At 42.6% G+C, this 27,410-nt stretch overlaps 1 protein-coding gene across 1 annotated transcript in view; it reads left to right on the forward strand.

The window, feature by feature from the left end:
- The window catches only part of PRG4 (proteoglycan 4), a 200,575-nt gene that overhangs the window by 51,533 nt on the left and 121,632 nt on the right, over positions 1-27,410 (forward strand). Inside the window, exon 6 of the mRNA XM_073642978.1 lies at positions 26,510-26,623. Within this exon, the coding sequence (XP_073499079.1) occupies positions 26,510-26,623 (114 nt within the window). The remainder of the gene's footprint in view (positions 1-26,509; positions 26,624-27,410) is intronic.

Here is a 27,410-nt window from a genome sequence, read left to right on the forward strand (position 1 = left end):
CCGTTCCCTCAACAACGCAGTTACTGGGCAGGTCTACCTAACCACGGACACGTGGACAAGTGCTTGTGGGCAGGGACAGTACATCTCGCTGACGGCACACTGGGTTAATATAGTGGAAGTCGGACCTCCTGACGCCGAGGATTACGGGCTCTGGGTCAATCAGGGTTGCCCCCACATTCTACAGCTTCTGCACCTACTCCTCCTCCTCATCCTCTTCAGCCTCCTTCTCTGAAATGACCACATCAGTCAGAAGCTCGAAGCACTGCAGCACTTCCTCGGCCAAGCGGCAACAAACCACACACCGAAAGAGCTGGTAGATCTGTGGCTGTCACCACTGAACCTACAGCCAGGCATTGTCATTTGTGACAATGGCTAGAACCTTGTGGCGGCTCTGAAGCAAGGCGTGCTCACACACGTAACATGCCGGGCCCATGTGTTCAACCTCGTGGTTCAGCGGTTTCTCAAAACTTACCAGGATCTGCCGGATCTACTTGTCAAAGTACGCCATGTGTGTGCACATTTTAGAAAGTCAGCCAAGGGGAAGCGTGTCCTGCTGCTGAGGGAGAGAGTCGCACTTCAAAGGGGCTCCCTGAAATTAGCTGAAATTAACTCCTATAAAGGCTTTTTTCCCCCTTCCAATGGCCCAAAGTCACAAGAAAGGTCTCTGGACATCTCGGTTGCGGACCGGTACATAGTGAAGGCCGCCGCACTACCCGGTGAATTCGGGCCTACCTGGAGGGCCGGAGTCGTGGCCTCTCCTCTCTATGGGATTTGTGGCGTGACCTGCTTGGACGGCGGAGGAGCGCTTGAGACGGGCTGCGGGACCCGATCTGGATCGGCTGCGGCTGCGGACTGGGGCGGCAGCGGAGGGACACACGGAGTGAGGCACCGCCACTTCCATACCGATGGTGCCTGTGACTACAAGGACCCAGGTACAGGAGTAGAAGAGAGGCGGGTCAGTTGCGGACACAGGCACAAATAGCTTATCGGTCTAGACTCTGTGCTTTCCGGCTGCTGCACTGCTGCTGGTGGGTCCGCGGTCTTCTCTGGAGGGGTGCCGCTGCTGCGCTGGGAGACGCTGAATCCGCGGCTTGGTGAGTCCCTGCGGATCTGCCCCAGCTGTCCTGTCCTGACTGCCAGGGGTTTTCCCGCCACACAAACAGCCGCCATCTTGCTGGCCCTGCGCCACACATATAGGGACACTGAAACAGGAGCCTCAAATAACCTAACTGACTGCATCTCTACTAATCTTAATTACAAAGGAAAAGCACATCTCTCTTCCTAGCATCCATTGAGAGCCACAGATCTTTAATCCCCTGAAAAGTCACCTTTCAATCTGCTGAAGCATAGCACTTCAGGTAACAAAAAATCTCTAGTGACATCTAATGTTCTCAGCGTGAACTTTTTCTAATTATTAACAAGGAATAAAAGGAGCAACATATAAGAAAATAGAAGAATATTTACAATTGAAAAGCAATTTCTAATGATGATGACTTCACAACCCTGAGCTCCCTATTTTATATTTAAACTCCATCAAGTGGACATTTGTAGTAAAACAGCTACTTATCAATATCTACTCCGAGCGCCATCTTGTGGACCACAAGGAAACTACAGCCCAAATTTATTACAGTTATTGTTCCTTCGCTATCCTTGTGATATCATCCAAGTTTTCTATGGCCATTTAATAAGCAGCCCTAGCCCCGCATCCACAATTTATTACTGGTCAGTAGATAATCTGCTCTTGTGATTTCTCCATTTCTTACCATGCAGTAGCTACAATCTACAAACTATGAATCTGTGATTCTTCCGGTTCAGGTGTCGACCATGTGAGCTCTGATTAACTGTTCATGTTCACCCCCCCGCACATTTCTTCCAATCACCTGACTCTTGATTCTGGCAACTTAGCGGTTTCTGAAACTGTCACCTAGCCGAAGGCTATCTCTAAGCAATATCACTGGCCTATATGGACCACTACCTCCTCCGTAGCGAGCAAAAACAATCTACCTCTTCCAGCCACCCTGACATCTCTAATCTTCCTAAAATGGCTCCTAGCCAGAGCCACCAGATCCACCAGGATGATACTCCTTCTTGCTTGCGGTCCTCAAAGGGATCTATGAGGCGAGGAGACATAGGAGACCAGAGTTATAACAATTGTTGATTCTGCAAGCTTCTCCCTCTATACACCCGGAGGTGTTGGGGGAAAGGTAGTATGGAGGCAGTTGCTTCCGCCCTTCTCCCTCTACGGACTTCTACTATCTTGATTAACGTTATTATATTCCATGGGGGAGGTGGGAGAGGAGACTAGAATCAATAAGGGGTCAAAATGGAAGAACAATTTTGCTGAAAAACAACATAGAAAAAGGGGGAAAAATTGAAATTTGTAGTTTTATACACATGGTCGGGCAGAAGTTAAGCCCAGTGGAAAGGTATCCCTAGTGAGCAGATACAAAGTGGGCTGGGGGAAAATGTTTGCAAGCGGGTAGCAAACTGGCTAAGGGATAGAAGGCAGAGGGTGGTTATAAATGGAATATACTCAGATTGGGTAAGCGTCACTAGTGGGGTACCACAGGGGTCTGTACTAGGCCCAATGTTATTTAATATCTTTATTAACGACATAGTCAATGGGATAAATAGTAAAATATCAATATTTGCAGATGACACAAAGTTATGTAAAACAATTAATACAAAAGAGGACAGTGCAGACCTACAGAGGGATTTGGATAAGCTGGGTAGGTGGAGCATTAAATGGCAAATGAGGTTTAACGAGGAGAAATGTAAGGTCATACATATGGGAAGGAAAAATGGAAGTCACCAGTACTCACTGAATGGGAAATCATTGGGGAATTCAGAGATGGAGAAGGACTTGGGCATCTTGATTGATAGCAAACTAAATTGGAGTGCCCAAAGTCAGGCCGCTGCTGTAAGGGCAAACAGGGTAATGGCATGTATCAGAAGAGGTATAGCTGCAAAGGATGAGAACATTGTTCTTCCACTGTACAAAGCACTGGTCAGACCACACTTGGAATACTGTGCTCAGTTATGGGCCCCAATATATAGAAAGGATATAAATGAGCTTGAAAAGGTACAAAGGAGGGCAACACAATTAATAAAGGGAATGGAGGGACTGCAATACCCAGAGAGGTTGGCAAAACTAGGACTATTCAGCCTGGAAAAGAGAGGGTTGAGGGGGGACATAATAAATGTGTACAAATATGTTAGGGGACAGTATAGAGATCTTGCCCGGGATTTGTTCAAAAGGAGGGATATTACGGTAACAAGAGGGCATTCACTAAGACTGGAAGAGAAAAGGTTTCAGCACCAGCATAGGAAGGGGTTCTTTACGGTAAGAGCAGTGAGAATATGGAATTCACTGAGTGAGGAGACGGTAATGTCAGATTCACTACACCAGTTCAAGCGGGGACTGGATGCATTTCTAGATACCAGGCAGATTTCAGCGTATACTTAAAAATAAAATAAAATAGTAGGTTGATACAGGAATTTATTCTGACTGCTGGTTTCAGAGTCGGGAGGGAATTTTTCCTCAGGTGAAGATTGGCTAAATCATTTGGGGTTTTTGCCCTCCTCTGGATCAACTTTAGCAATTACAGAACTAACAGGTCGAACTTGATGGACGCAAGTCTTTATTCGGCTTTACAAACTATGTTACTATGTTACTATGTTACGCTCTTGCTAGGACAGATATTTTCTAATAATTTGTTTATTTGTTACTTAAGTTTGTTTTACATGTTCGAATATTGTTCCTTATTATATAATCTAGCTACATGTCATCATAGTCTTGTAAGTATCATACCAGCCATGTTTATTCTTATGGCTCCAGAATATGTTTATCGTTTCATGAAAGGTTAAAGGTTTGAGATCTCCCCAAAAACGCATGAAAGTCCTTAGGCCTTTAAAATGTTTAAAACCCGACATAGCCCTCCTACAGGAGACACATCTCCCGGAAGCAGATTTCCCCCAGATGAAAAAATTATGGGTAGGTGGCATTTATGTTTCCTCGTCTGTAGATAGAAAAGCTGGGGTCTTAATCCTTACCAATAAACATTTTACACACCACATCATAAGCCAGCAAACAGATGGAGAGGGAATATTGGCACAATTAACAGTATCCACATCTTGTGGAATCTTTTCTATCTATAATGTATATGCTCCTAATATAGGAAACAAATCTTTTTTTAAACAACTGGAGATTCGATTTTTGCTTGACCCTACTCCCAATAAAATAGTAGGTGGAGACTTTAATTCGGTGGTTTCAGTCCACGAGGATAGGAAAAATATTGCTGGTACTTTGCAATCAACAACCTTGCATGATTGAGCGCTAGCGCCTCTTATGTCCACCTGCCAACTAATCGACTCATGGAGATTCCTAAACCCTAGCAGCAGAGAATTCACACATTTCTCACACACCAACGACTCCTGGTCTCGAATTGACTATATATTTATCTCCCCCTCCCTGTTAGCTAAATTGATTACTGTTCATATTGATAATATTGTTATTTCAGACCATGCTCGTGTGAATTTGGAACTATCAAAGAAATTCCCTCGGGGCTCTTATTTCTTATGGAGATTCCCAGATTATTTCTGCAATGATGATTCATTCGTTTCCTCTCTCAAAATATGGTGGCAAGAATCTTGTCAGACACAACTCAGCACACCAAAATGATCCCACACTACGATGGGAATTGGCCAAGGCGGTACTTAGGGGGAAAATTTGGGAGTATGCATTCTCCCTCACAAAAAAAGTTATTAGAAAGTATGATGAACTGTCCTCTGAACTGAAACAAGCTTGGCACTTCCCCTTTAAATAAAACATACTGTTCTCAAAAACAATCTGATTTCAACCAATACGCAGATATGAGAGAAAAATTCCACCTATCCCAAACAGAAGCATATTTTTATATATTTGGCAACAAATCAGGGAAGATGATGGCCAATCTGGCTAGAGGCCTGAAAAAGCCACAGGGAATTTTCCAATTTCGAAATACCACGGGGAAATCCACATGAACCCTAAATCAATTAATGAGATCCTAGGCTCTTTTTATAAGGACTTATATAAAAATCCAAAACAAATCATGCCCCTCTCCGGTACACTCTTAGATAGGGTCATGCTGCCTTTATTTTCAGAGGAACAAAAATCTATATTGAATAAACCTATCTCATTGGAAGAGGTAACTAATACAATTAAAAATTTGAAACCAAATAAAGCCCCTGGCCCAGATGGCTACACCTCTTATTTATTTAAATCTTTAAGGGAAGAGGTTTTCCCATTATTAGAATCGATCTTTAGCAAAATAACTCAAGGCGATCCCATTTTCCCTTCCGCAAATATGGCTTACGTTAAATTGTTACTAAAACCAGACCAAGATCCATTATCCTCCAGCTCATACAGACCAATTTCCCTCATAAATTCCGACATTAAGATAATGTCCAAAATAATGGCTGACAGACTGGCCTCCATTTTACCTCACCTCATATCCCCTGTACAAGCACGCTTTATTAAAGGTCGCTCTGCCACGCTAAATATTAGAAAAGTACTGTTGACACTGGATAAAATCCACTCTTCGCCTAACTTAAAAGACTCCCCAGCGATTGTCACCCCATAAGCGGAAAAGGCCTTTGACAACATAAATTGGGAATGGCTGTACATGGTCTTAACTAAGATGTCATTGACAGACCCCATCTTTAACTATATACGCAATCTATATATGTCTCCAAAGGCTCAGATATATACCCCGGGTTTTCTGTCCACTCCCTTCCGCCATGAGAAGGGAACGAGACAAGGCTGTCCGTTGTCTCCCCTACTTTTTAACCTAGCACTGTAACCCTTAGCTCGTATTCTGTCAGACCCAAACACCTTTTCAGGCATCCAATTTACTAGAAGATCAATTCAGGCGGATTTTTTTGCAGATGATATCATTCAGTTTATGTCTGATCCCATTCTGCTTTTATCAATAGTGATGGATTTACTTAAAAATTTTGGTGCTTATTCTGGGTTTAAAATAAATGTCAAAAAATGTGAAATACTTCCATTAACTGAAAAAGGAATAAAACTTTACCCAAGAGGATCTTTCAATGATATAACTTTAGCTCCCTCTTATATCACTTATTTGGGTATCAAAATAGGTCTCTCGCCATCCTCTTTGTACACCTCATTAAAAAAATCACTAATCAATTAAAGTCATGGCAAGATTTGCCCTTGTCTATTTTGGGTAGGGCACATTTGGTCAAAATGATCAGTACATCAAAAATTATGTATCAACTCCAAACTCTACCATTGCTACTGAAACATTCTAACGTAAATACACTTAACAAGGCCTTTAGTCATTTTGTATGGAGGGGAAAACGTCCTAAGATTAATCTAGACAAACTTATGTCATCGAAAGATGATGGTGGCATTAATTTTCCAAGCATCAGGAACTATAACCTTGCTTGCCTCTTTCGCTACATAATAGACTGGCTCCATAAAAGACATACATACTCTGACTATACGTTGGAATCAGATTATGCTTAGCCCTTCAATTTGATTGCACTTCTACACTCTCGATATACTTCCCTACACCTAACAATCAAAAGATCAGTGACTTTTAAAGACACCATCTCCGCATGGAAGGCAGTTAGGAAAAAATATGGCCTTTCCTTCAGAATGTGGCAACAGGCTGGTATGGATAACATATCTCATCTCCTCCACTCAACCGAACAGAGATGGTTGACATATTCAGAATGTATGGGAAAATATAAACTACCTCTCCAACATGGCTTTCAGTATGAACAAATCAGACTTTCCGTTATGTCAAACTTAAGAGATGTTACTTATGAGACCTCCCAGAACGAATAGGATGTCATATTACTATCTCCAATAGGTACCCCCTCAATATCTACTCTCTATCCGGTAATGAAATCTAATTTGTTAGGGGTGCATCCAGACATTTTTTTTCAATATTGGAAGCAACAATTGAAAGACGTGGAAATTCCCATTAAGATCAGATTAAGTTGGAGGGTATTTAGGAAGTACATTATAAGTGAAACATGGAGAGAAACTCCATATAAAATAATACATGGGGCTACCTACGCCTTTAATATACCGAAAAAAGATCCGCTATCGAATAGACTAACTGCGTGCTCTAAATGTCATCACCCCTACTCTGACCTCATGCATGGCCTATGGTCCTGCACTGAATCAACACTATATTGGGATCAGGTCTCAGACATGATTTACACTATTTCTGGTCCAGGGTACACCCTCTCTCCATACATATCCCTATTACATTATTGGAGTAACCCAGAGAATCCTAAAAAGAATATAGGAGGCCCCCCAAGACTGCTCCACACTCTACTCATTTTGGCAAAAAACAGCTACTCAAATTTTGGCTAGACCACAACATTCCCTCCATAGCAGAGTTGACAGCCCAAATGAAAATTTTATGGGAGTAGAACAACTAGATGCCCTCAGTAACAAGGAACAGCAAGCTGGCAAAATATCTAATAAAGTGGAAACAGTTTATTATAACATGTTGCTCCCTGAATGGAAAAAAAAATGGTCGAACCATTCACTTCTACTGAGTGGTATATTTTAGAGGATCTCAATAACAACTTGGGACTATTACACATAAACTAAAATAGGGGAGAAAAACAGAATGCAATAGTTACCTGCATCTAATTCTTTTATTAGTTTCGACAATGATGACTTTAAGATGTTAATGTTTAATCTCTGTTTTATATGTTGTGCCAGCTAAGCACAAACTAATGCTTGTACTTTGTGCCCTGTCTGCTTATTTATATTTTTTTTTTCTGAAAACCCTAATAAAAATGATGTATTAAAAAAAAAGTCCGCTACAACTTCCCGCCGCCCTTGCCGTGCTTCAGCAACATTTGCAGCTTCCAGCTCACCGACTGGTGTCCCCACAAGTTGGAACTCAATGTTGCAGATGTTGGGAAGGATTTGTGAGCAGCACAGGGCAGTTGTTGAGTACCAACATCAAAACGTTTTTTGGTATTCAGGTCAGTCTCCGCACATAAGACCTCAAGAGTGGGCATGGATGTTAGACATCTGTGCAGTCCTCCAAAACTTTGAGGACTCCACCAAGATGGTGAGCAGCAATGATGCCATAATTAGTGTCACCATCCCGTTTCTCTGTCTTCTGAAACGATTGCTGCTCACAATTAAAAAGGAGGTATTGCAGACGGAGCACGATGAGATGGAGAAAGGAACCATACAGGGTGATTCCACACAGCCTAGCCTCATCTCATCCCAATGAGGATTGGGTGACAATGAGGAAGAGGAGGAGGAGGAAGAGGAGGAGGAGGAAGAACAGGATCTAGTTTCCTGCACTATAGACGGTACTACCCACACAACTGTCATACCGTCTGTTCAGCGTGGATGGTCTGAGGAGAGGGAGGAGAAGGAGGATGAGGAGGAGAGCATGGTCAGTCATCTTCTTGGTGAGGACAGGGAAGTCTTGCCTGTTAGCAATCTGGCACACATGGCTGAGTTTGTTATGCTGCTTTTCGCATGCCCCTTTCGTTCTCCAAATTTTGCGTGACAGTCATTACTGGTTGGTGACACTTCTAGACCCATGCTACAAGGAGAACTTTCTATCTCTTTTTCCCTTGTTGCGGAATTATTTAAAAAATTCCCATCTGAAAATGCTGGCGGCAGAGGTCACAGTTCCAAGGACAACCAAGGAGTACAGATAAGAGAGACACAAATACAATCCAGCAGAGACAGGGGAATGCTGTCAAAGTTCTGGGACAGTTTTCTCAGACCCTACCATCGCACAGGCCCTGATGAGCGGGGTAGTCTCAAAAGGAGAGATCATTTTACGAAGATGCTGAAGGAGTACCTTGCCAACCATACCAACATCCTCCGTGATTCCTCTGTGCCTTATAATTATTGTGTATCCAATCTGGACACGTGGCATGAACTGGCTCTCTATGCCTTGGAAGTCCTGGCCTGCCCTGCCGCTAGTGTTTTGTCAGAGCGGGTTTTTAGTGCTGCAGGGGGAATTATAACTGATAGTCGCATCCGCCTGTCAATTGAAAATGCTGACAGGCTAACTCTTATAAAAATGAACAAGGGCTGGATTGGGCCAGACTTCTAAACACCACCGAATGATAGCAGCGGAAAATAAACTCAAATTCAGTGTCTTTTTTTTGAGAGGTCTATTCCCTTGCACCTTTTCACACCCAGACTTGGGTATACGCTTCCTGATTTTGTTTATTTGCTCTTGTCCTCTTCCTTCTCCTCATCCGCCACCACCATATCACCACCATATCGACCATATCACCATATCTACGTCTCTTCCAAGGGGCATTGAAGTGCCTCCAAATTTGTGGCAGGCCTTGCATTCACTGAATAGGCAATAACAGTATGTGAGACCAACTTACTAATATTTTTTTCATGAGGCCCTCCTCTACATCTCTTCCAAGGGGCATTGGAGTGCCTCCAAATTGTTGGCAGCTGTTACAGTCACTGCAAAAGAAAAGTATAGGAGACCTGCTCCTTTATAATGGGAACATTTTGTTACCGAGGCCTACCTCTATTTGTGTTTAAATTGGTATTGGGGTATTTCCAAAATTCAGGCAGCCGTTGTAGTCACTGCATACGCAATAACTGTATAGTAGAACTGCTTCTTTCTAATGGGAACATGTTGTTACGGAGGCCCTCCTCTATGTGTCTTTATATTTGGTATTGGGGTTTTTCCTACATTTAGGCGGCCGTTGCAATCACTGCATACACAATAACAGTATTTGTAAAAATACATTTTTTGCTCAGTCTTTCTTGCAACATTCTGTAACTTTCAGTGCAGACTCATACACAGATCTGATATAATGTTCTTAAAAGATTGGGACTTGGAGGAAACTGGTACAGATGTTCTTGCCTGCCTGTAGTCACTGCATACGCAATAACTGTATAGTAGAACCGCTCCTTTCTAATGGGAACATGTTGTTATGGAGGCCCTCCTCTGTGTGTCTTTATATTGGTATTGGGGTTTTTCCTACATTTAGGCAGCCGTTGCAGTCACAACATACACAATAACTGTATTTGTAGAAAGACATTTTTTGCTCAGTCTTTCTTGCAACATTCTGTAACATTCAGTGCAGACTCATACACAGATCTGATATAATGTTCTTAAAAGATTGGGTCTTGGAGGAAACTGGTACAGATGTTCTTGCCTGCTGGCCACCCTCCTCTGCTAGCTGACTGGCTGAAGTTCTATATACTGCAGCATTGCCCAAGCCAACACTACTCAACTTTAAGTGATTGGATTATACACACTCATTAAGGATGACAGAGATGTCAGAATTTGATTTGTCCGATGGCGTTTCATACCTTAATGGACTGAAGTGAAAGGGAGAATATCTTTGAGTTCTAACTTTTCTTATAGTCCTTGAATAGGTAACCGGTTCATCCCATAATTCATCCTCATAGTAGGATGAAGTATTGTATGTGCTTGAGTGTCTGTTGTCAGGTCTCCTAAAGTCTGTTCTGCGGTATGGGCAACGCAGAGTGATAAGCAGAGGATTTTTACACTTCATTGTAGAACATGAACAGCTAGGAATCTTCCTGGAGTTGAACATAGTCTGAAAACGAGATCCATATATGTACTTTTCTTTTGACGACTTTCGTAAAATCTCCTTTAAATTACAAGTAAACCCTACATTTTCCATGTCAAGAGTGTTCTAAGTAAGATCATCTGACGCTGTTCTGTTACCAAGTCAGACCTAGAAATTTCTTTGCAGATTGTTGTTGTAGCACATTCAGGGTCTTTAGTATTTCTAGTTAGATTAACATGATTTGTCTTGCTGTTATGTAACACAGGTGCCGGAATGCAACGCACCTAGACACAAGGCGGGAACAGTAAGGGATTGATAAAACCACTTTATATGTATAACAACTATTATGCAAGGGGGTTAGTAACAGGGGTAATAAAAAGCAACTTGGAATAACAATAAGAAATAGTTTCAGTGAATAGCGGTAAAGTTCTTTGCAAAAGTGTGTTGCACCCAGTCATAGGAGTCACCACGTGAGTTCTCTTTGTATGGCATTAGCGGGGGTCACCGGTTCTTCCCGCTAGGCTGCAAGTCTCTTCCAGATAAAGTCTATCAGATCCCGTTTAGCCTCCCACCCACAAATCGGCCCCCACCCAACCTGAAATCCTAATCCCAACTGTCCCCGGTACTGTAGGTGAGAATTGGAAGTGACGGCCCTGTTCAATTGCGTGATTCCTCCGTTGTTGCTGGTGCATCTCTCCTGTCGCAGTCCCCTCTCAGCTCTTCCCGGCTTGATGGTCAACGGTAGTCTCTCACGCTTGGGGTAAGGGGATCTAGACCTCGGCTCTTGACAGGTGGCGTCGGGTCCCAGGAACTTACTCAGTGTGGGGTGCAGGTTCTGATGCTGACCAACATGCGCAGGGCTCAGGGCACTTCTGTGAAGAGTCCGGAGACTCTCAGGCAGTGTCCGTCTCTGCTGCAGCGCAGGGCTCCGCCTGGGCTCTGCGGTCCCTATGGAGCACGTCTGCTCCATTCTGCAGCCTGGCGCCAAACCTGCCTCTGTCTTGGCATGCTGGACTTTTATATCCAGGAAATCCTTCCTGGGGGTCATCTGGTCAGGTCCAGCATCTGAATTTGCTCTCCCTTCAACTCTTCTAGCACAACTTGGTTCTGCTTGATTTCATCTGGCCAGCAGATGACAATCTTTCTTCATCTCTGGCACATCCTGCAAGAATTCTCCTGATGGTTCATTGCCCTCCACTACAGTTGTATTCACCATCCTTTAAACATATTTTCATCAGCTTTATATAGACCTCTATTTGAACCAGAGTGCTTTCTAAAGGACTTTTTTGTCTTATTTGCGGGAGTCAGTTCCTGAAGATGTTTCACTTCCTCTGGTAATAATCCGGGAGGCTCAGGAATATGTTCCTGGAAATCTTTGTGATGTGAGAGAGGTTCTGTATATGAACGTATATATTCAGCCCAGCCAAGTACAAACAACACATAGATTAAAATTCAGAACTAGGAACTGTATAATATATATAATGATATTTATAAAAAAAGATGCAAAACGTAATTGTTCATTAAGTCCTGAAGGTACCACAGTGCCCAAATTGTTGATCTAATGGCATTCAAGTTGGGACAAAATGCGTTTGGTATCACCACTTCTAATCCAACCCCGCACTCTATCAATGCATTTAATCTTAAAATCATTAGGATTTTATTTGTGGTGCAACCTAAAATGACGAGGGATAGTTTTGAGTGAGGCCACATCTTTCACATCACGTGATGCCATGATATCTCTCACGTGTTCACATGTACAAATACAGTACGCAACTCACGTGATGTGAGTCCCACATAAATGAGATCACATGTATAGGTGGCATAGTACATAACAAAAGTTGTATTGCAGGTTATATAGTCTGTGATCTTATATTCCCTCTGACCGTCAGCAGATGTGAAAGATGTGACTCGTACCAGTTTCTGATAGGCCAGACAATTCCCACAGGGATAACACCTCCATTTTTGTTTACTACACCTGACAGTCATTAGGGGTGTGTTGGGTAGATGTTTAGACAGTACAGGGTCACTATTCAATATCCCCCAGTGTCTATTGAGAATACTGCGCATTGTTTCCCTTTGGTGATTAAATGTAGAAATATACTGTATACCAGGAATGTCCATTTTCCTGGTATTGGTAGAGGTGAGCATATCATGTCTTTTTGTATTTTTTGCACTTAAATATCCTCTTTTAATACATCTTCTTCTATATCCTCTATCTCGAAATCTCTCCACCGCCTGTCTCTCCAACAAGTCCTCAGAAGCACATATCCTCTTGATTCGGAGAAATTGCCCAGTAGGGATTCCTCGAATCGTGTACCCTGCATCTGCCAATGAGGCATGCAGGAGTGCATTAACTGATGTGGTCTACCAAATATGTGTACTATTTGTTTACTTTATTTTGTTTTTACATAAATATATGTATTTATTGGATTAATATGGGATATCAACTTTCCCTGCGCTGACTGCAATCTAATAATCTACAATGCTTTTGCATTGCAGGGCATTAGCTCAGTGTATCGTACTGTGTGTCCGCTCTTGGCCTGGGGTCACCATGGAGACCATCAGCACAATGCGATTGCAATCGTATTGTGCTGATCGGAGTAGAGAGGGAGTTCCTTCCCTCTGCGATGCCGATCAATGTCATCTCTATTGACAACAGCATCAGAGGGGTTAAACGCCCACGATCTGCGCCAGCATCGTGGGCATTGCAGCCGGGTGTCAGCACTCATGCAGCGCTTACACCCACTTTTAATATGAAGTAAGTTGTTTCCCTGTAGGGTATGTATAAAAAACAAACATGCGGCGCCAATCTCAGAAGGTTACCAATGTAACTCTCTGGTGGCCTCTTGAAGTTTTATGCACTCACCTCTTGCCACAAAAACTTCAAGCATATGGTTCCTCCTCACGCTTTGGGGTTTAGTCCTGGTCTGCTGCTCGCCTCAAATTGATCCTGTGTTATATCCTGCCATGGATTCCCACAGGCATAAAGATTCAATAGAAAATAATACCACGCGCTCCCCATGGTAATGATTTTAAAAACTTCTTGTTCACAAATAAAATTTATTGCTCAAGCATATGAATGTAAAAAAATGGAAACAATGTGTTTCTGCGGAAACAACCGCCTTCCTCAGGTATCTGGCACATACGCGTTGTTTCCATTTTTTTACATTCGTATGCTTGAGCAATACATTTTATTTGTGGACAAGAAGTTTTTAAAATCATTACCATGGGGAGCGTGACCATTACAGAATTGGATTATTTTCTATTAACCCACTTTTAATAGCAATGATGCTAGAAGCAAGCCTGCACAATCATCACACTGTAAATGCATGACAGTTTGCACCTGGAATGCCATAGCTCCCAACACAGCTGTTCTGCCAGCTTATACTCACCTCTCAAATGCTGAACTCTTCTCAGTGCATCAATTAAATTATGTATTTACCTTCTGTCCCTCCTGTTATCAAGTCTCACCCAGAACTTGAACTCACATCACAGTGTGCTTCCCAATATTCACAGGCTGCTGCTCTAACCACTGAGCTACAGCCCATAATGACAGAGATAGGAGAATTTGGTTATCTTGACCTCTATATAGCAGGTAATGAATCCAGAAGTAGAGTATACATCTCCACAGAAATATATTGTTTATATACCAATGTATTTTTATGGTGCCTGTATACTGTATACTGAGATGAAGAAAAATATTTATTTTGTTCCAATATAGCTATGAGTCCACGATCAGGAAGAGCAACATTTTGGATGCAACTTACCTGTGCTGTGTCCAAAACGAAACATTCTACATTAGAAGCACAGTGGAAGGATGTATAGAAATCAGTGAACACATGCAGATTTACCTGCATGATTAGAATGCAGCATTTTGTACGCAGCGAGAATACACTGTGTCCAAAACACTGCTGTTCCTGATCGTTGAAACGTAGCCTAAAAGTAGTAAAAATAATAAGCAATTACAATTTTTATTTTTTTCGGAGTCTACCCAGGCTTGAACCCAACAATCTTCACATTAGAGATAGATGGGAGCTTTGATTGTGCTGAACCACAAGCTCTAGCAACATCAAGAGGAGAATTTCATGTACTTTATCTGTAATGCGGGATCTGACTATAGGCTGAATGTACTGATAGAAATACACTGCTGTGTATGATGCGCCCCCTGGGCCGTGGGGAACCCGGTGCCGGGCTGGTAGATGCCGGGGGAATATGTCACAATGGCTGGCCCGGTCCGTGACCCAGGGCGGTCAATAAAAGGGGGGATTGTTCATATGGGATTTATCCTGTTCGTGACGCCAAGTTTGACGCGCCCCCTGGGCCGTGGGGAACCCGGTGCTGGGCCGGTAGATGCCGGGGGAATATGTCACAGTAGCTGGCCTGGTCCGTGACCCAGGGCGGTCAATAAAAGGGGGGATTATTTATATGGGATTTATAGAGTTCGTGACGCCACCTGTGGTATCTGGTAAGGATTACCAGCGCTGCTGCAGACCTCTGGGGAGTGATGGGATGGCAGCTGGGATGTTTCTGCTCCCCACAGGCGGAGCGGGCCCCCGGGTCAGTGTGGAGTTTGGTGGTGAATGGTGATGCTGGGGCTTGTAGTGCAGGCGGGATGGCACAGCAGGAGTAACTGACAGAGACAGGGGATTCGCTTCAATACCTTTACTGGTGCGTATGTCAGGTACGGTCCAGGGTACTCAGTAGGATGGGTGCACTTCAGGACTTCTCCCCAGTGAGCAGGTATAAGGCCTCCTGGTCCATGTCTGCCTCTCTGTATGCTCCTGGCCAGCCTGCAACTGGGCCTAGCTTATGTGTCGTGCTGTTCCTTCACCTGTCGCTCGGTAGTAGGACCTTCTGCTGGTGTTGAGCCCAGGGGATGGGGAGGAATCGGCGCCCGGGCCTTGTTGTTGGTTTTGGGGGATGTCGCGGTAGTCGGCTCCCGGGCCGTACCCTGGGCCTCTCTTTAAAAGGGTGGATAATTATGTGAAAGTTTGTGACGCTACCTGTGGTGTCTGGTGAGGATCACCAGCGCTGCGGCAGCCCACTGAGGCCGGTGTTAAGGCAGCTTGGGTGGTATAGCTCCCCACAGGTGAAGCTAGGCCTCAGGGCAGCGTGGATGTAGGGATGCAGGAGAGGGGGAACCCAGCCAGGTCTGAAGGAGGATAGGCAAACACACAGTTCACTTCAGTACCTTTTACTGATGGAAGTTCAGGCACATTCCGGAGCACTGTAGGGTGAAGGGTGCATATCAGGATTCTCCCCAGTGAGCGGGCCTCCTGTTTCTTGCCTTTGTGTAGTAAGTTTCTGACCTGCCTGGAGCTAGGCCTAACTTTGTCTCTGTCCTGCACCGGCTAACTTTGTGGTAGGGCCTTCTCTTGGAGTACACGCTCCCAGATTGCGGGGCCTCCGTGACTCCTGGCTCTGGTACGTATCAGCTCTTGGGTGATCCTGGGACCTGAAGTCTTCCAGGGGTCTCCGGTTGTCTCTACAGGGGGATATACGGCCCTGTAGACGTGGACCCGGTGTCTGGTATATGTTTTCTGGGGTGAGCTTGTACAGCTCCTCTGCCCCCAATGCTACTCACTCCTCTAGCCTTCAGCCTCGCTCGAGGCCCTCACAAGGCTATACACACTAGCGGCAGCTTGCCCCGCTTCACCGTTCTTATGGCGTCGGGCCCGCCTTGGGCTCTAACTGAGCTCCCTGAGTCTAGCTTGCAGGAGCCTCGTGCTCCACTGCTGAACTGTTGGCTGTGTTCTCTAGACTAGACTGAGCTCCACTGCAGACTGACCTCTCTCAGGCTCATCTACTGCAGGAACTACTGACTGCATAGCTCCACCTTCCCTATTTATATCCCTATCGGGCTCCCTCTGGTGGTCTGAGGTGGAAGGTGGAGGTGTGTGTATGCTGTGGGGGCCTCTTGTGGAGAAATCCGTTCATGCACTCCTCTAGGATCTGTGGCACTAATGCGCAGCAGGGGCACCACACTGGCAACCACTATACCTGGTCGCCGGGGCCTTTGTGGTTCCTGGTCCTGTAGTGGGTCTAGCTTCAGGTCTGCCAGGGACTTGTAGTCCTCCTGGAATGACGGTGATCCCTACTGGGTATAAAGGGACCCTGTAGGCGTGGACCCGGTGTCCGGTTTGTATATCGGGGTAAGCCTATGATGCTCCTCTGCCCCCTCAACTCGTCTTTCCTTCCTCCTCTTGCCTTCGGCCACACTCGGGGCCCTCAGAACTCAGCAGCAGACGTGCTGCGTCTTCGCTGCTCTCAGCGTCAGCACGCTCTCAGACTCACTCTCTGTCTGACTCTCTCCAACTGATTGACTGGCTCCACCCTCCATATATATATATATATATGTCCCTAACGGGCTCCCTCTGCTGGTATGAGGTGGAAGGGTGGAGGTGTTTGTATGTAGTGAGGGCCTCTTGTGGAGAAGTCCATCCATGCACCCTTGGTCCTGTGGTACCTGTGAACAGCAGGGTGCCACATGTACAATGCATGTATTTTTATTCAACAGAGAGAATAAGAGATTTTTTCATCTTAGAAAATTACTAAAAAAATAATAATGAAAAACACTTGATAATGAAAAAATAATGTAATTTTTTATGTGTTTATTTTGAAATAATGAACATCACAAATCAGCAAATAACATGGACAAATTTGGTGTCCCTGTAATGGTAATGACCCACACAACACAGCTATCAGATTATTTACAGGGATCGGTAAATGACGTAAAAAAATGGTGTAATTTATATTTTTCTTTATTAAACCCATAAAAAATTTAATAAAACTGTAATGCTGAGGCCATGTTCACAAGTAGAGTAAATGCTGCGTTCTTTCTGCAGCTTCTCGGATTATGGTATGTTAGCTGCATTTCTTTTATGTGTTTTCCCACTTATTTGATGTGATTTTAGGGCAGATATGAAGCAGAGTTTTTAACGCTTTTTTAAATGTTAATGAAAAGCCTTGATTCAGCACTTAAAAATGTAACAGCGTTTTTTCTTTTCCAGAAGAACTCTATAGAGCGAAAATGCACCAAAACCTCAGAGTTAAGCAGTGTTTTCAGACCACAGAGGGTGGAGATTTCATGGAATCACATCCACTTTGCTTCAAAATTTAGACAGTGTTCACATGTAGGTTAAATGCTGCATATTTTCTGCTGCTTTTTCTGCACAAAAATTCTGCTGTATTTAACTGTCCGAGCAAAGTGGATGTCATTTAATGAGAAGTGCGCCCACTATTAGAACTGTGTGGTTTTGGTGCTTTTTTTTTCTCTAGAAGCTTCTATTTGGAGCCTAAAAAAACACAGATAGTTTCTTAACCCGTTCACCACGAAGCCTGTTTTCACCTTCCTCACCAGGCCAATTTTTTTGAATTCTGACCACTGTCACTTTATGAGGTAATTACTCTGGAACGCTTCAACGGATCACGGTGATTACATGACATATTGTACTTCATGATACTGGTAACATTTATTTGATGTGACTTATATTTATTTGTGAAAAAAATTGGAAATTTGGAGAAAATGTTGAAAATTTTGCAAATTTAAAATTTTTTAATCTTTATGCCCTTAAATCAGAGAGATATGTCACACAAAATAGTTAATAAATAACATTTCCCACATGTCTACTTTACATCAGCACAATTCTGGAACCAACATTTTTTTTCGTTAGGAAGTTATAAGGGTTAAAATTTGACCAGCGATTTCTCATTTTCAAACAAAATTTACAAAACCATTTTTTTAGGGACCACATCACATTTGAAGTGATTTTAAGGGGTCTATATGACAGGAAATACCCAAAAGTGACACCATTCTAAAAACTGCACCCTTCAAGGTGCTCAGAACCACATTCAAGAAGTTTATTAACCCTTTAAGTGCTTCACAGGAATTTTTGGAATGTGAAAGTAAAAAGAAAACATGTAACTTTTTTTTGCAAAAATGTTATTTTAGACCCATTTATTTTTGCTTTCACAAGAGTAACAGGAGAAAATGGACCGCAAAATTTGTTGTGCAGTTTATTTTGAGCACAACAATACCCAATATGTGGGGGAAAACCACTGTTTGGGCACACAGCATTGTTCAGAAGGGAATGAGCGCCATTTGACTTTTTGAATGTAAAATTTGCTGGCATAATTAACGGACGCCATGTTGTGTTTGGAGGGACGCTGATGTGCCTAAACAGTGGAAACCCCCAACAAGTGATACCATTTTGGAAACTTGACGCCTCAGAGAACTTATCTAGATGGGTAGTGAGCACCTTGATATGTGGGGAAAAACCATTGTTTGGGCGCATGGCAGGGCTCGGAACGGAAGGAGCACCATTTGACTTTTTGAATGTAAAATTTGCTGGAATAATTAGCGGACACATGTTGCATTTGGGGAGCCCCTGATGTGCCTAAACAATGGAAACCATTTTGGAAGCTAGACACCTCAGGAAACTTATCTAGATGTATCGTGAGCACTTTGAACCCCCAAGTGCTTCACAGAAATTTACAACATTGAGCCATGAAAATAAAAACAAATTTTTTCCCACAATGTTTTTTAGCACAAAATTTTGCATTTTCACAAGGGTAACAGGAGAATATGGACCCCAAAATTTGTTGTGCAATTTCTCTTGAGTATGCAGATACCCCGTATGAGGTCAAAGACTACTTTTGAGGCATAGTAAAAAGCTAAGAAGGGAAGAAGCACCATATTGGAGTTCAGATTTTGTTGGACTGGTTTGAGGGTGCCATGTCACATTGGTAGAGCCCCTGAGGTGCCAGATCAGCTGAACCCCCATAAGTGACCTCATTTTACAAACTAAACCTCTGAATGAATTCATGTAGGGGTGCAGTGATCATATTGACACCACAGGTGTGTCACATAATTTTATACCATTGGGCAGTGAAGAAAAAATAATTACATTTTTACCACGAAAATTTTGTTTTAGCCCCAGATTTTACATTTTCACACTGGGAAATGAGTAAAAATGGCACCAAAATTTGTCCCACCATTTCTGCTGAATGTAGAAATACCCCATATGTGGCTGTTCAGTACTGCTTAGCCACACGACGACGGAGGGACGGATCACTTTTTGCCTCCTGGAGCGCAGATTTTCCTAGAATAGTTTGCGAATTCCATATACTGAGACCCTATGTGCTAAAAGAGCAGAATCCCCCTCAAGTGACACCATTTTTGGAAATTATACCCCTTTGTGAGTTTATCTACAGGTGAACTGACGATTTTGACTCCATGGGTATTTCCCAGAAACAAGCACAGTGTATGTGGTTAAGTGAAAATTGCAAACTGCCATTGTAGTGACCAGTACACTGTAGTGACCAGTATGTTGTAGTGACCAGTACATTATCCCAGCTTGTTCTTCTGGAGACATGCACACATAAATTAGGCAGGCTCACATTGCTACAGCAATGCCAAACATGTGGACGTTAACTGCGGTTTAGGCTCACACTGGAGTGCAGAATGGAGGCGGACATTTGGTTTGGAAGCGCAGAATTAGCTGGATTTCTTTTGGAGTTTTTCCAGAGCCTTTGTGCTACCAGTAATGTGGAAGCCCCTATATTATTGTTAACAGATGACGGACCTGAGTGTGATTGGAGTAGAAGCTTTTATTGGGAACATTTTACATAACATTTTGGATCACATTTTTCCTGCGCTCTACGCTGAGCACTTATATTGGGGTTTCCATCTAAATCTCCGAGTGATGTACTTTAGATGAAATCCCCAAGGGATCCATTCACTACAATGAGGCAGCGAAGTTAGTCTGTACTCCGTCTGGCCTCTGTTCAGCGTCGTCCTTCTTTTCAGAAGTGCATAGAACTGTGGCCAACGGCACTTTTATGCACGCCTAATAAAAAGACGGACACCGTGGGATCACAGGTCCTATGGCATCCACAGTGCCTCCATCTGCCTCATTACAGGGAATCTTATGCCGGGGGTTCTGTCTCAATCACATATTTTAGAGATTTACATAGAAACCCCGGTGTAAGCACTCAGTGCAGAGTTGGCACACACTGTTGCTGGTATGTTGGCCCATTCCTCCATGCAGATCTCCTCTAGAGCAGTGATTGTTTTAGGGCTGTCACTGGGCAACACGGACTTTCAACTCCCTCCAAAGGTTTTCTATAGGGTTTAGATCTGGAGACTGGCTAGGCCACTCCAGGACCTTGAAATGCTTCTTACGAAGCCACTCCTTTGTTGCCTTAGTGGTGTGCTTGGGATCAATGTCATGCTGAAAGACACAGCCATGTTTCATCTTCAATTCCCTTTCTGATCGAAGGAGGTTTGCACTCAAAATCTCATGATATATGGCCCCATTGATTCTTTCATGTACACGGATCAGTCATCCTAGTCCCTTGGCAGAGAAACAGCCCCAAGGCATTATGTTGCCACCCCCATGCTTCACAGTAGGTATGGTGTTCTTTGGATGCAACTCAGAATTCTTTCTCCTCCAAACACGAAGAGTTGTGTTTCTACCAAACAGTTCTTCCTTGGTTTCATCTGACCATATGACATTCTCCCAATACTCTTCTGGATCATCCAAATGCTCTCTAGCAAACTTCAGACGGGCCGGGACATGTAACGGCTTAAGCAGTGGGACACATCTGGCACTGCAGGATCTAAGTCCCTGGCAGTGTAGTATATTGCTGATGGTAGCCTGTGTAATGTTGGTCCCAGCTCTCTGCAGGTCATTCACTAGGTCCCCCCGTGTGGTTCAGGGATTTTTGCTCACCGTTCTTGAGATCATTTTGACACCACGGGGTGAGATCTTGTGTGGAGCCCCAGATCGAGGGACATTATCAGTGGTCTTGTATGTCTTCCATTTTCTAATTATTGCTCCCACAGTTGATTTTTCATCCCAAGCTGCTTGCCTATTGCAGATTCAGTCTTCCCAGCCTGGTGCAGGGCTACAATTTTGTTTCTGGTGTCCTTCAACAGCTCTTTGGTCTTCACCACAGTGGAGTTTGAAGTGTGACTGTTTGAGGTTGCGGACAGGTGTCTTTTATACTGATAACAAGTTCAAACAAGTGCCAGTACTACAGGTAATGAGTGGAGGACAGAGGAGCCTCTTAGAGAAGAAGTTACAGGTCTGTGAGAGCCAGAAATCTCGCTTGTTTGTAATTGACCAAATACTTATTTTCCACCAAAATTTGAAAAAAAATTCTTTCCAAATCAGACAATGTGATTTTCAGGATTTGTTTTCTCATTTTGTCTCTCATAGTTGAGGTCTACCTATGATGTCAATTACAGGCCTCTCTCATCTTTTTAAAGTGGGAGAACTTGCACATTTGGTGGCTCACTAAATACTTTTTTTTCCCCACTGTAAGGAGGAGAAGATTGTGTGACATAGAACACATTGTATAGATGTCAAGATTCCACCTATCAGTCATAATATTATACCTTCTATACTTGCATGTTGATTGTGTTTTCCCTACCCCAGGGTTTTTGCTTGTTGCTATTTTGCCTGTCCTGGTTATTTGTAAGAATGTTTTTAACCAGTAGTTAATAAAAATTAATATTTTATACGCTCTCCCTTTGCTCCTCCTCTTTTCAATTATTAATTTAGGAGTGTCCTAGATTTCTTTACATGAATGAATGATCTATGATGATCTAATTATTTATATCTCAATATGCCTATGGGACTTGTAGTTCTAATATATATATATATATATATATATATATATATATATATATATATATTCAGTGGGTTGAGAAAGCATTCGTTACCCTCCCCGCCCCCCCTTGGCATGTTTCATGTTTTGCTACCTCACAAACTGTTTTTTGGGGGGGGGGGTTGCATCAGTTCATGTAAAGATCATGCCAGCAACTATGAACATTTGTTTTTTTTTTATTGTAAAGCAAACATCAGATAGGAAAAAATAACTGAAAACTTCAGTGTCCATAACTACTCATTACTTTGTAGAGCCTCCTTTAGCGGCAACAACAGCTGCAAATCACTTTGGATAAGTCTCTATGGGCTTACCACATCTTGCTACTGGGATTTTTGCCATTTCCTCAAGGCAAAACTGCTCCAGCTTCTTCAAGTTAGTTTGTTTCCTCTGGTGAACAGCATTCTTCAAGTCTGACCACAGATTCTCAATTGGATTAAGGTCTTTGTTTTGACTAGTCCGCCTCCAATACTTATTTCTCACAGCAAAATGCAAATAAATTTATCTAATTTATACAATGTGATTTTCTTGATTTTTTTTTTTGTATAGTCTATCTCTCAATGTTAAAATTAACCTACCCTTAAAATTGTAGACTGTTCATGTCTTTGTCAGTGGGCAAACTTACCAAAACAGCAATGGATCAAATCAAATACTTATTTCCCCCACTGTGTGTGTATAGATAGATAGATAGATAGATAGATAGATATGTGACATGCAGAAGTGGTGCTGTTGCTTCAAAAGCATCCAGCAACAATAAGAGTTAACACAATTCCCAAGATACAGGAAGTGTTGAGCTTCAGATGCATCTAGCAACTAGAGGGGTTAACACCGTTAAAGGAGACAGGGGGTGTTTAGCGGAGCCCCAGGGGGATTGTGGGGAACTTGTTTATTAGTCTGGCTGGAGCCTAAGAGAAAAGTGGTGTGTGATCTGTATCTCACAGAAGGCAAGTGAATAGAATTCAGGTCAGGAGGGAAGCTAAACATGGGTCAGATAGACTCCCTGAATAAACAGTGTGGAGTACTATTGGGCAGGAAGATAAGGACTGGAAGGAATCGTGTCACAGGGATCATCTCCCTCATCAAACCCTTCCTCCCTCCATCTCCATGCAAGATAAAGAATGCTGTGCATTATTACGTCCTTGTGAAGGAAAAACCTGTGGTTGTGTATGCATAGAAGTGTGCTGCAAAGAGATCTAATCTGTGCTGAATTATGCTACTGAAGAGACTGACGTTACTATGTGTTTTAATAGACTGTACTGTGGTAAAGCCTGTTGTTTAAATAGTTAAATGGTACTGGCCTTACTTGATTAAACTCCACTGTTAAACTGTTTATGAAGACTCTTCTCAGATGTGTCTGGTCATACTGTATATATACACTGCTCAAAAAATAAAGGGAACACTTAAACAACAGAATATAACTCCAAGTAAATCAAACTTCTGTGAAATCAAACTGTCCACTTAGGAAGCAACACTGATTGACAATCAATTTCACATGCTGTTGTGCAAATGGAATAAACAATAGATGGAAATTATTGGCAATTATCAAGACACCCTCAATAAAGGAGTGGTTCTGCAGGTGGGGTCCACAGACCACATCTCAGTACCAATGCTTTCTGGCTGATGTTTTGGTCACTTTTGAATGTTGGTTGTGCTTTCACACTCGTGGTAGCATGAGACAGACTCTACAACCAACAGAGTTACTCAGGTAGTGCAGCTCATCCAGGATGGCACATCAATGCGAGCTGTGGCAAGAAGGTTAGCTGTGTCTGTCAGCGTAGTGTCCAGAGGCTGGAGGTGCTACCAGGAGATGTGGAGAGGGCCATAAGAGGGCAACAACCCAGCAGCAGGACCGCTACCTCCGCCTTTCTGCAAGGAGGAACAGGAGGAGCACTGCCAGAGCCCTGCAAAATGACCTCTAGCAGGCCACAAACGTGCATGTGTCTGCACAAATGGTTAGTAACCGACTCCATGAGGGGGTATGAGGGCCAGACGTCCACAGATGGGGATTGTGCTCTCAGCCCAACACCGTGCAGGACACTTGGCATTTGCCACAGAACACCAGGATTGGCAAAGTCGCCACTGGCGCCCTGTGCTCTTCACAGATGAAAGCAGGGTCGCACTGAGCACATGTGACAAACATTACAAAGTCTGGAGATGCCGTGGAGAGTGATCTGCTGCCTGCTACATCCTTCAGCATGACCGGTTTGGCAATGGGTCAGTAATGGTGTGGGGTGGCATTTCTTTGGAGGGCCGCACAGCCCTCCATGTGCTCGCCAGAGGTAGACTGACTGCCATTAGGTACCGAGATGAGATCCTCAGACCCCTTGTGAGACCATATGCTGGTGCGATGGCCCTGGGTTCCTCTTAATGCAGGGCAATGCCAGACCTCAAGTGGCTGGAGTGTGTCAGCAGTTCTTGCAAGATGAAGGCATTGAAGCTATGGACTGGCCCGTCCGTTCCCCAGACCTGAATCCGATTGAGCACATCTGGGACATCATGTCTCGCTCCATCCACCAATGTCATGTTTCACCACAGACTGTCCAGGAGTTGGTGGATGCTTTAGTCCAGGTCTGGGAGGAGATCCCACAGGAGACCATCCGCAACCTCATCAGGAGCATGCCCAGGCGTTGTAGGGAGGTCATACAGGCACGTGGAGGCCACACACAATACTGAGCCTCATTTTGACTTGTTTTAAGGACATTACAGCAAAGTTGGATCAGCCTGTATTGTGTTTTTCCACTTTAATTTTGAGGGTGACTCCAAATCCAGGCCTCCATTGGTTAATAAATTTGATTTCCATTGATGATTTTTGTGTGATTTTGTTGTCAGCACATTCAACTTTGTACAGAACAAAGTATTCAATGAGAATATTTCATTCATTCAGATCTAGGATGTGGTATTTGAGTGTTCCTTTTATTTTTTTTAGCAGTGTATATATATGTTACTGTAAAAGTCAGAAGGCCGGTAAAACCTAGGATTTACCGGTCAATCTGGACATTTACCGAGTCCGTCGGTAAAAGCTCAAAATGAAAAGTAAAATTGGACTTTTACCGGTGAAGTCTTGGTAAATATTAACATTTCTCAACAGCGTTGGTAAAAGTCAGATGTATTCCATATATACGAACGATTTTGGACTTTTACCTGGGCGAATTGGTAAATCTTTACATTTATCAGCATGTGTTGGTAAAAGTAACTACCAGCATGTGTTGGTAAAACTGTGCTTGGTTAAAGTCAGATGTTCCATCTTCACACCTGATATTTCTGACTTTTACCACGCTCGACGGTAAATGTTAATATTTACCAAGGCTTCACAGGTAAAAGTCCAATTTTACTTTTCATTTTGAGCTTTTACCGACGGCCTCGGTAAATGTCCAGATTGACCGGTAAATCCTAGGTTTTACCAGCCTTCTGACTTTTACAGTAACATATATATAGATAGAGATATAGATAGAGATATAATACTGGCATTGCTTCTGAAACTGCAGCATTTTGATACTGCTACATTGAAGGTCCTTTAAAATCTTTAAGTGTCATTATTTAATGGGGTAATAAAGCTGTTCTCCCATGACAGATGCTCTTTAACAAAGCGCTCCTCTTCCCATCAAAATGTTTATCCTCTTAATATATTAGTCATCATATTATATAGCACTGTGTACTTACAATTGCTCATTTTGTCCTTCTTTTATCCAGTTAATTCTTCTCTTTTCCATTAGGTCTATAACATCACGTAACTAATAACAGGCTAGCTGAATCCTTTTAAGCTCTATAAAAAAATAGGAAGTCTCTTTTCCTTGCAGGAGTCACCCCCCTCTTCTGCTCCTGACCCAGTTGCTCCACTCCTCCCCTATGCTGGGAGATTTTGCAGCAATGTAGAATTGTAGTTCTAATGATGACTTTTGCAGAGTAAAGAGACTTCTTATTTCTATATAGAGCTTACAAGAATTCAGATTATCTGTTTTTAATGACGTGAGGTCACAAACCTAATAGAAAAGAGAAGAATTAGCTGGGTAAAAAGGTAAAATAGGCAATTGTAAGTACACAGTGCTGTATAATATGATGCCTCCAATATTTAGAAGGATAAATATTTTGATGGAAGTGCTTCTTTAAGGCTCATATTATATTTATGGTTATACAGTTGAAGCTTACATAAAACTTATCTTGATGCAAGCAAACGTGCTAATATATCAATATTTCTTATATATCTGCCCCATATAATGAAGAGTAAAGCTAGGCTTTATATGTGTATATGTCTACGTTTACTTTATAGACCCTCCAAAGGCATCTCCAAAAGTGGCTCAACCTTTTAAAAAAACAACTAAACGGAGCCCAAGAAGACCGCAAACGGAGAAAAATAACTTAGGTCCAGGAGAGGATACACAAGGTACTCCTCAGTGATGAGATTTAATGGAAGTAACAAAACAGAACCATTAAATGTCATCAGCACGTGAATATCAGCAAGATAGACTCACAGATTGACTTTCTTTACTGTACAAATGTAAAAAGTTTTATCTCTGGTTACCTTAGTGATTCAAAATTATTTGTAACATGATGTCAATTCACCAAGATTATGGACTTTACTGCATGAAATGTAACTTTAAAAAATAAATTATAACAAAGATGAGCAGATCTCTTAATTTATAGTCGAGTGGATACTGCTCGGTATATACTGATGTTTATGCTCTAGGTTTATAAAAACAACAATACAATTTTTTATACCTATTAAAATTTTGTATGCTTATGAGAAAAAAGATCAATTCTTTGAACTGATTTCCAACACTTTTCCACTTTTCAATTCATCAATTCAGAAACGTAACAGAGATCCATACAAGTCATAGCTAGCATAGTTAGTAGTAGCGCCTTAGACAATGAAGGCTAGAAGAATACAGTACCTGCTTCACTGATTGACAAACTGACATACATTACATTATTTATTAGTGCTTGGAAAAATGTTACACAAGTAGTTAAGAAGTAAGTGAATAGTTTAGAAGTAAAATTCAATACATTTGTTACATACAACAAGCAAACATAAGGTGAACGTTGGTTAAATAATTTATACTTACTTATAGACCCTTCACAGAACAGTCTAACATCATCATTGCAGTCATCAAAACAAAATAGAAAAAAGATTCCTAGGAGGCCAGGAAAGAAGAAATATAGACAATTAATTC

Source organism: Phyllobates terribilis, unplaced genomic scaffold (genome assembly GCF_046119375.1).
Source record: "Phyllobates terribilis strain yellow unplaced genomic scaffold, ASM4611937v1 Scaffold_8__6_contigs__length_399053987, whole genome shotgun sequence".
Classification (NCBI taxonomy): domain Eukaryota; kingdom Metazoa; phylum Chordata; class Amphibia; order Anura; family Dendrobatidae; genus Phyllobates; species Phyllobates terribilis.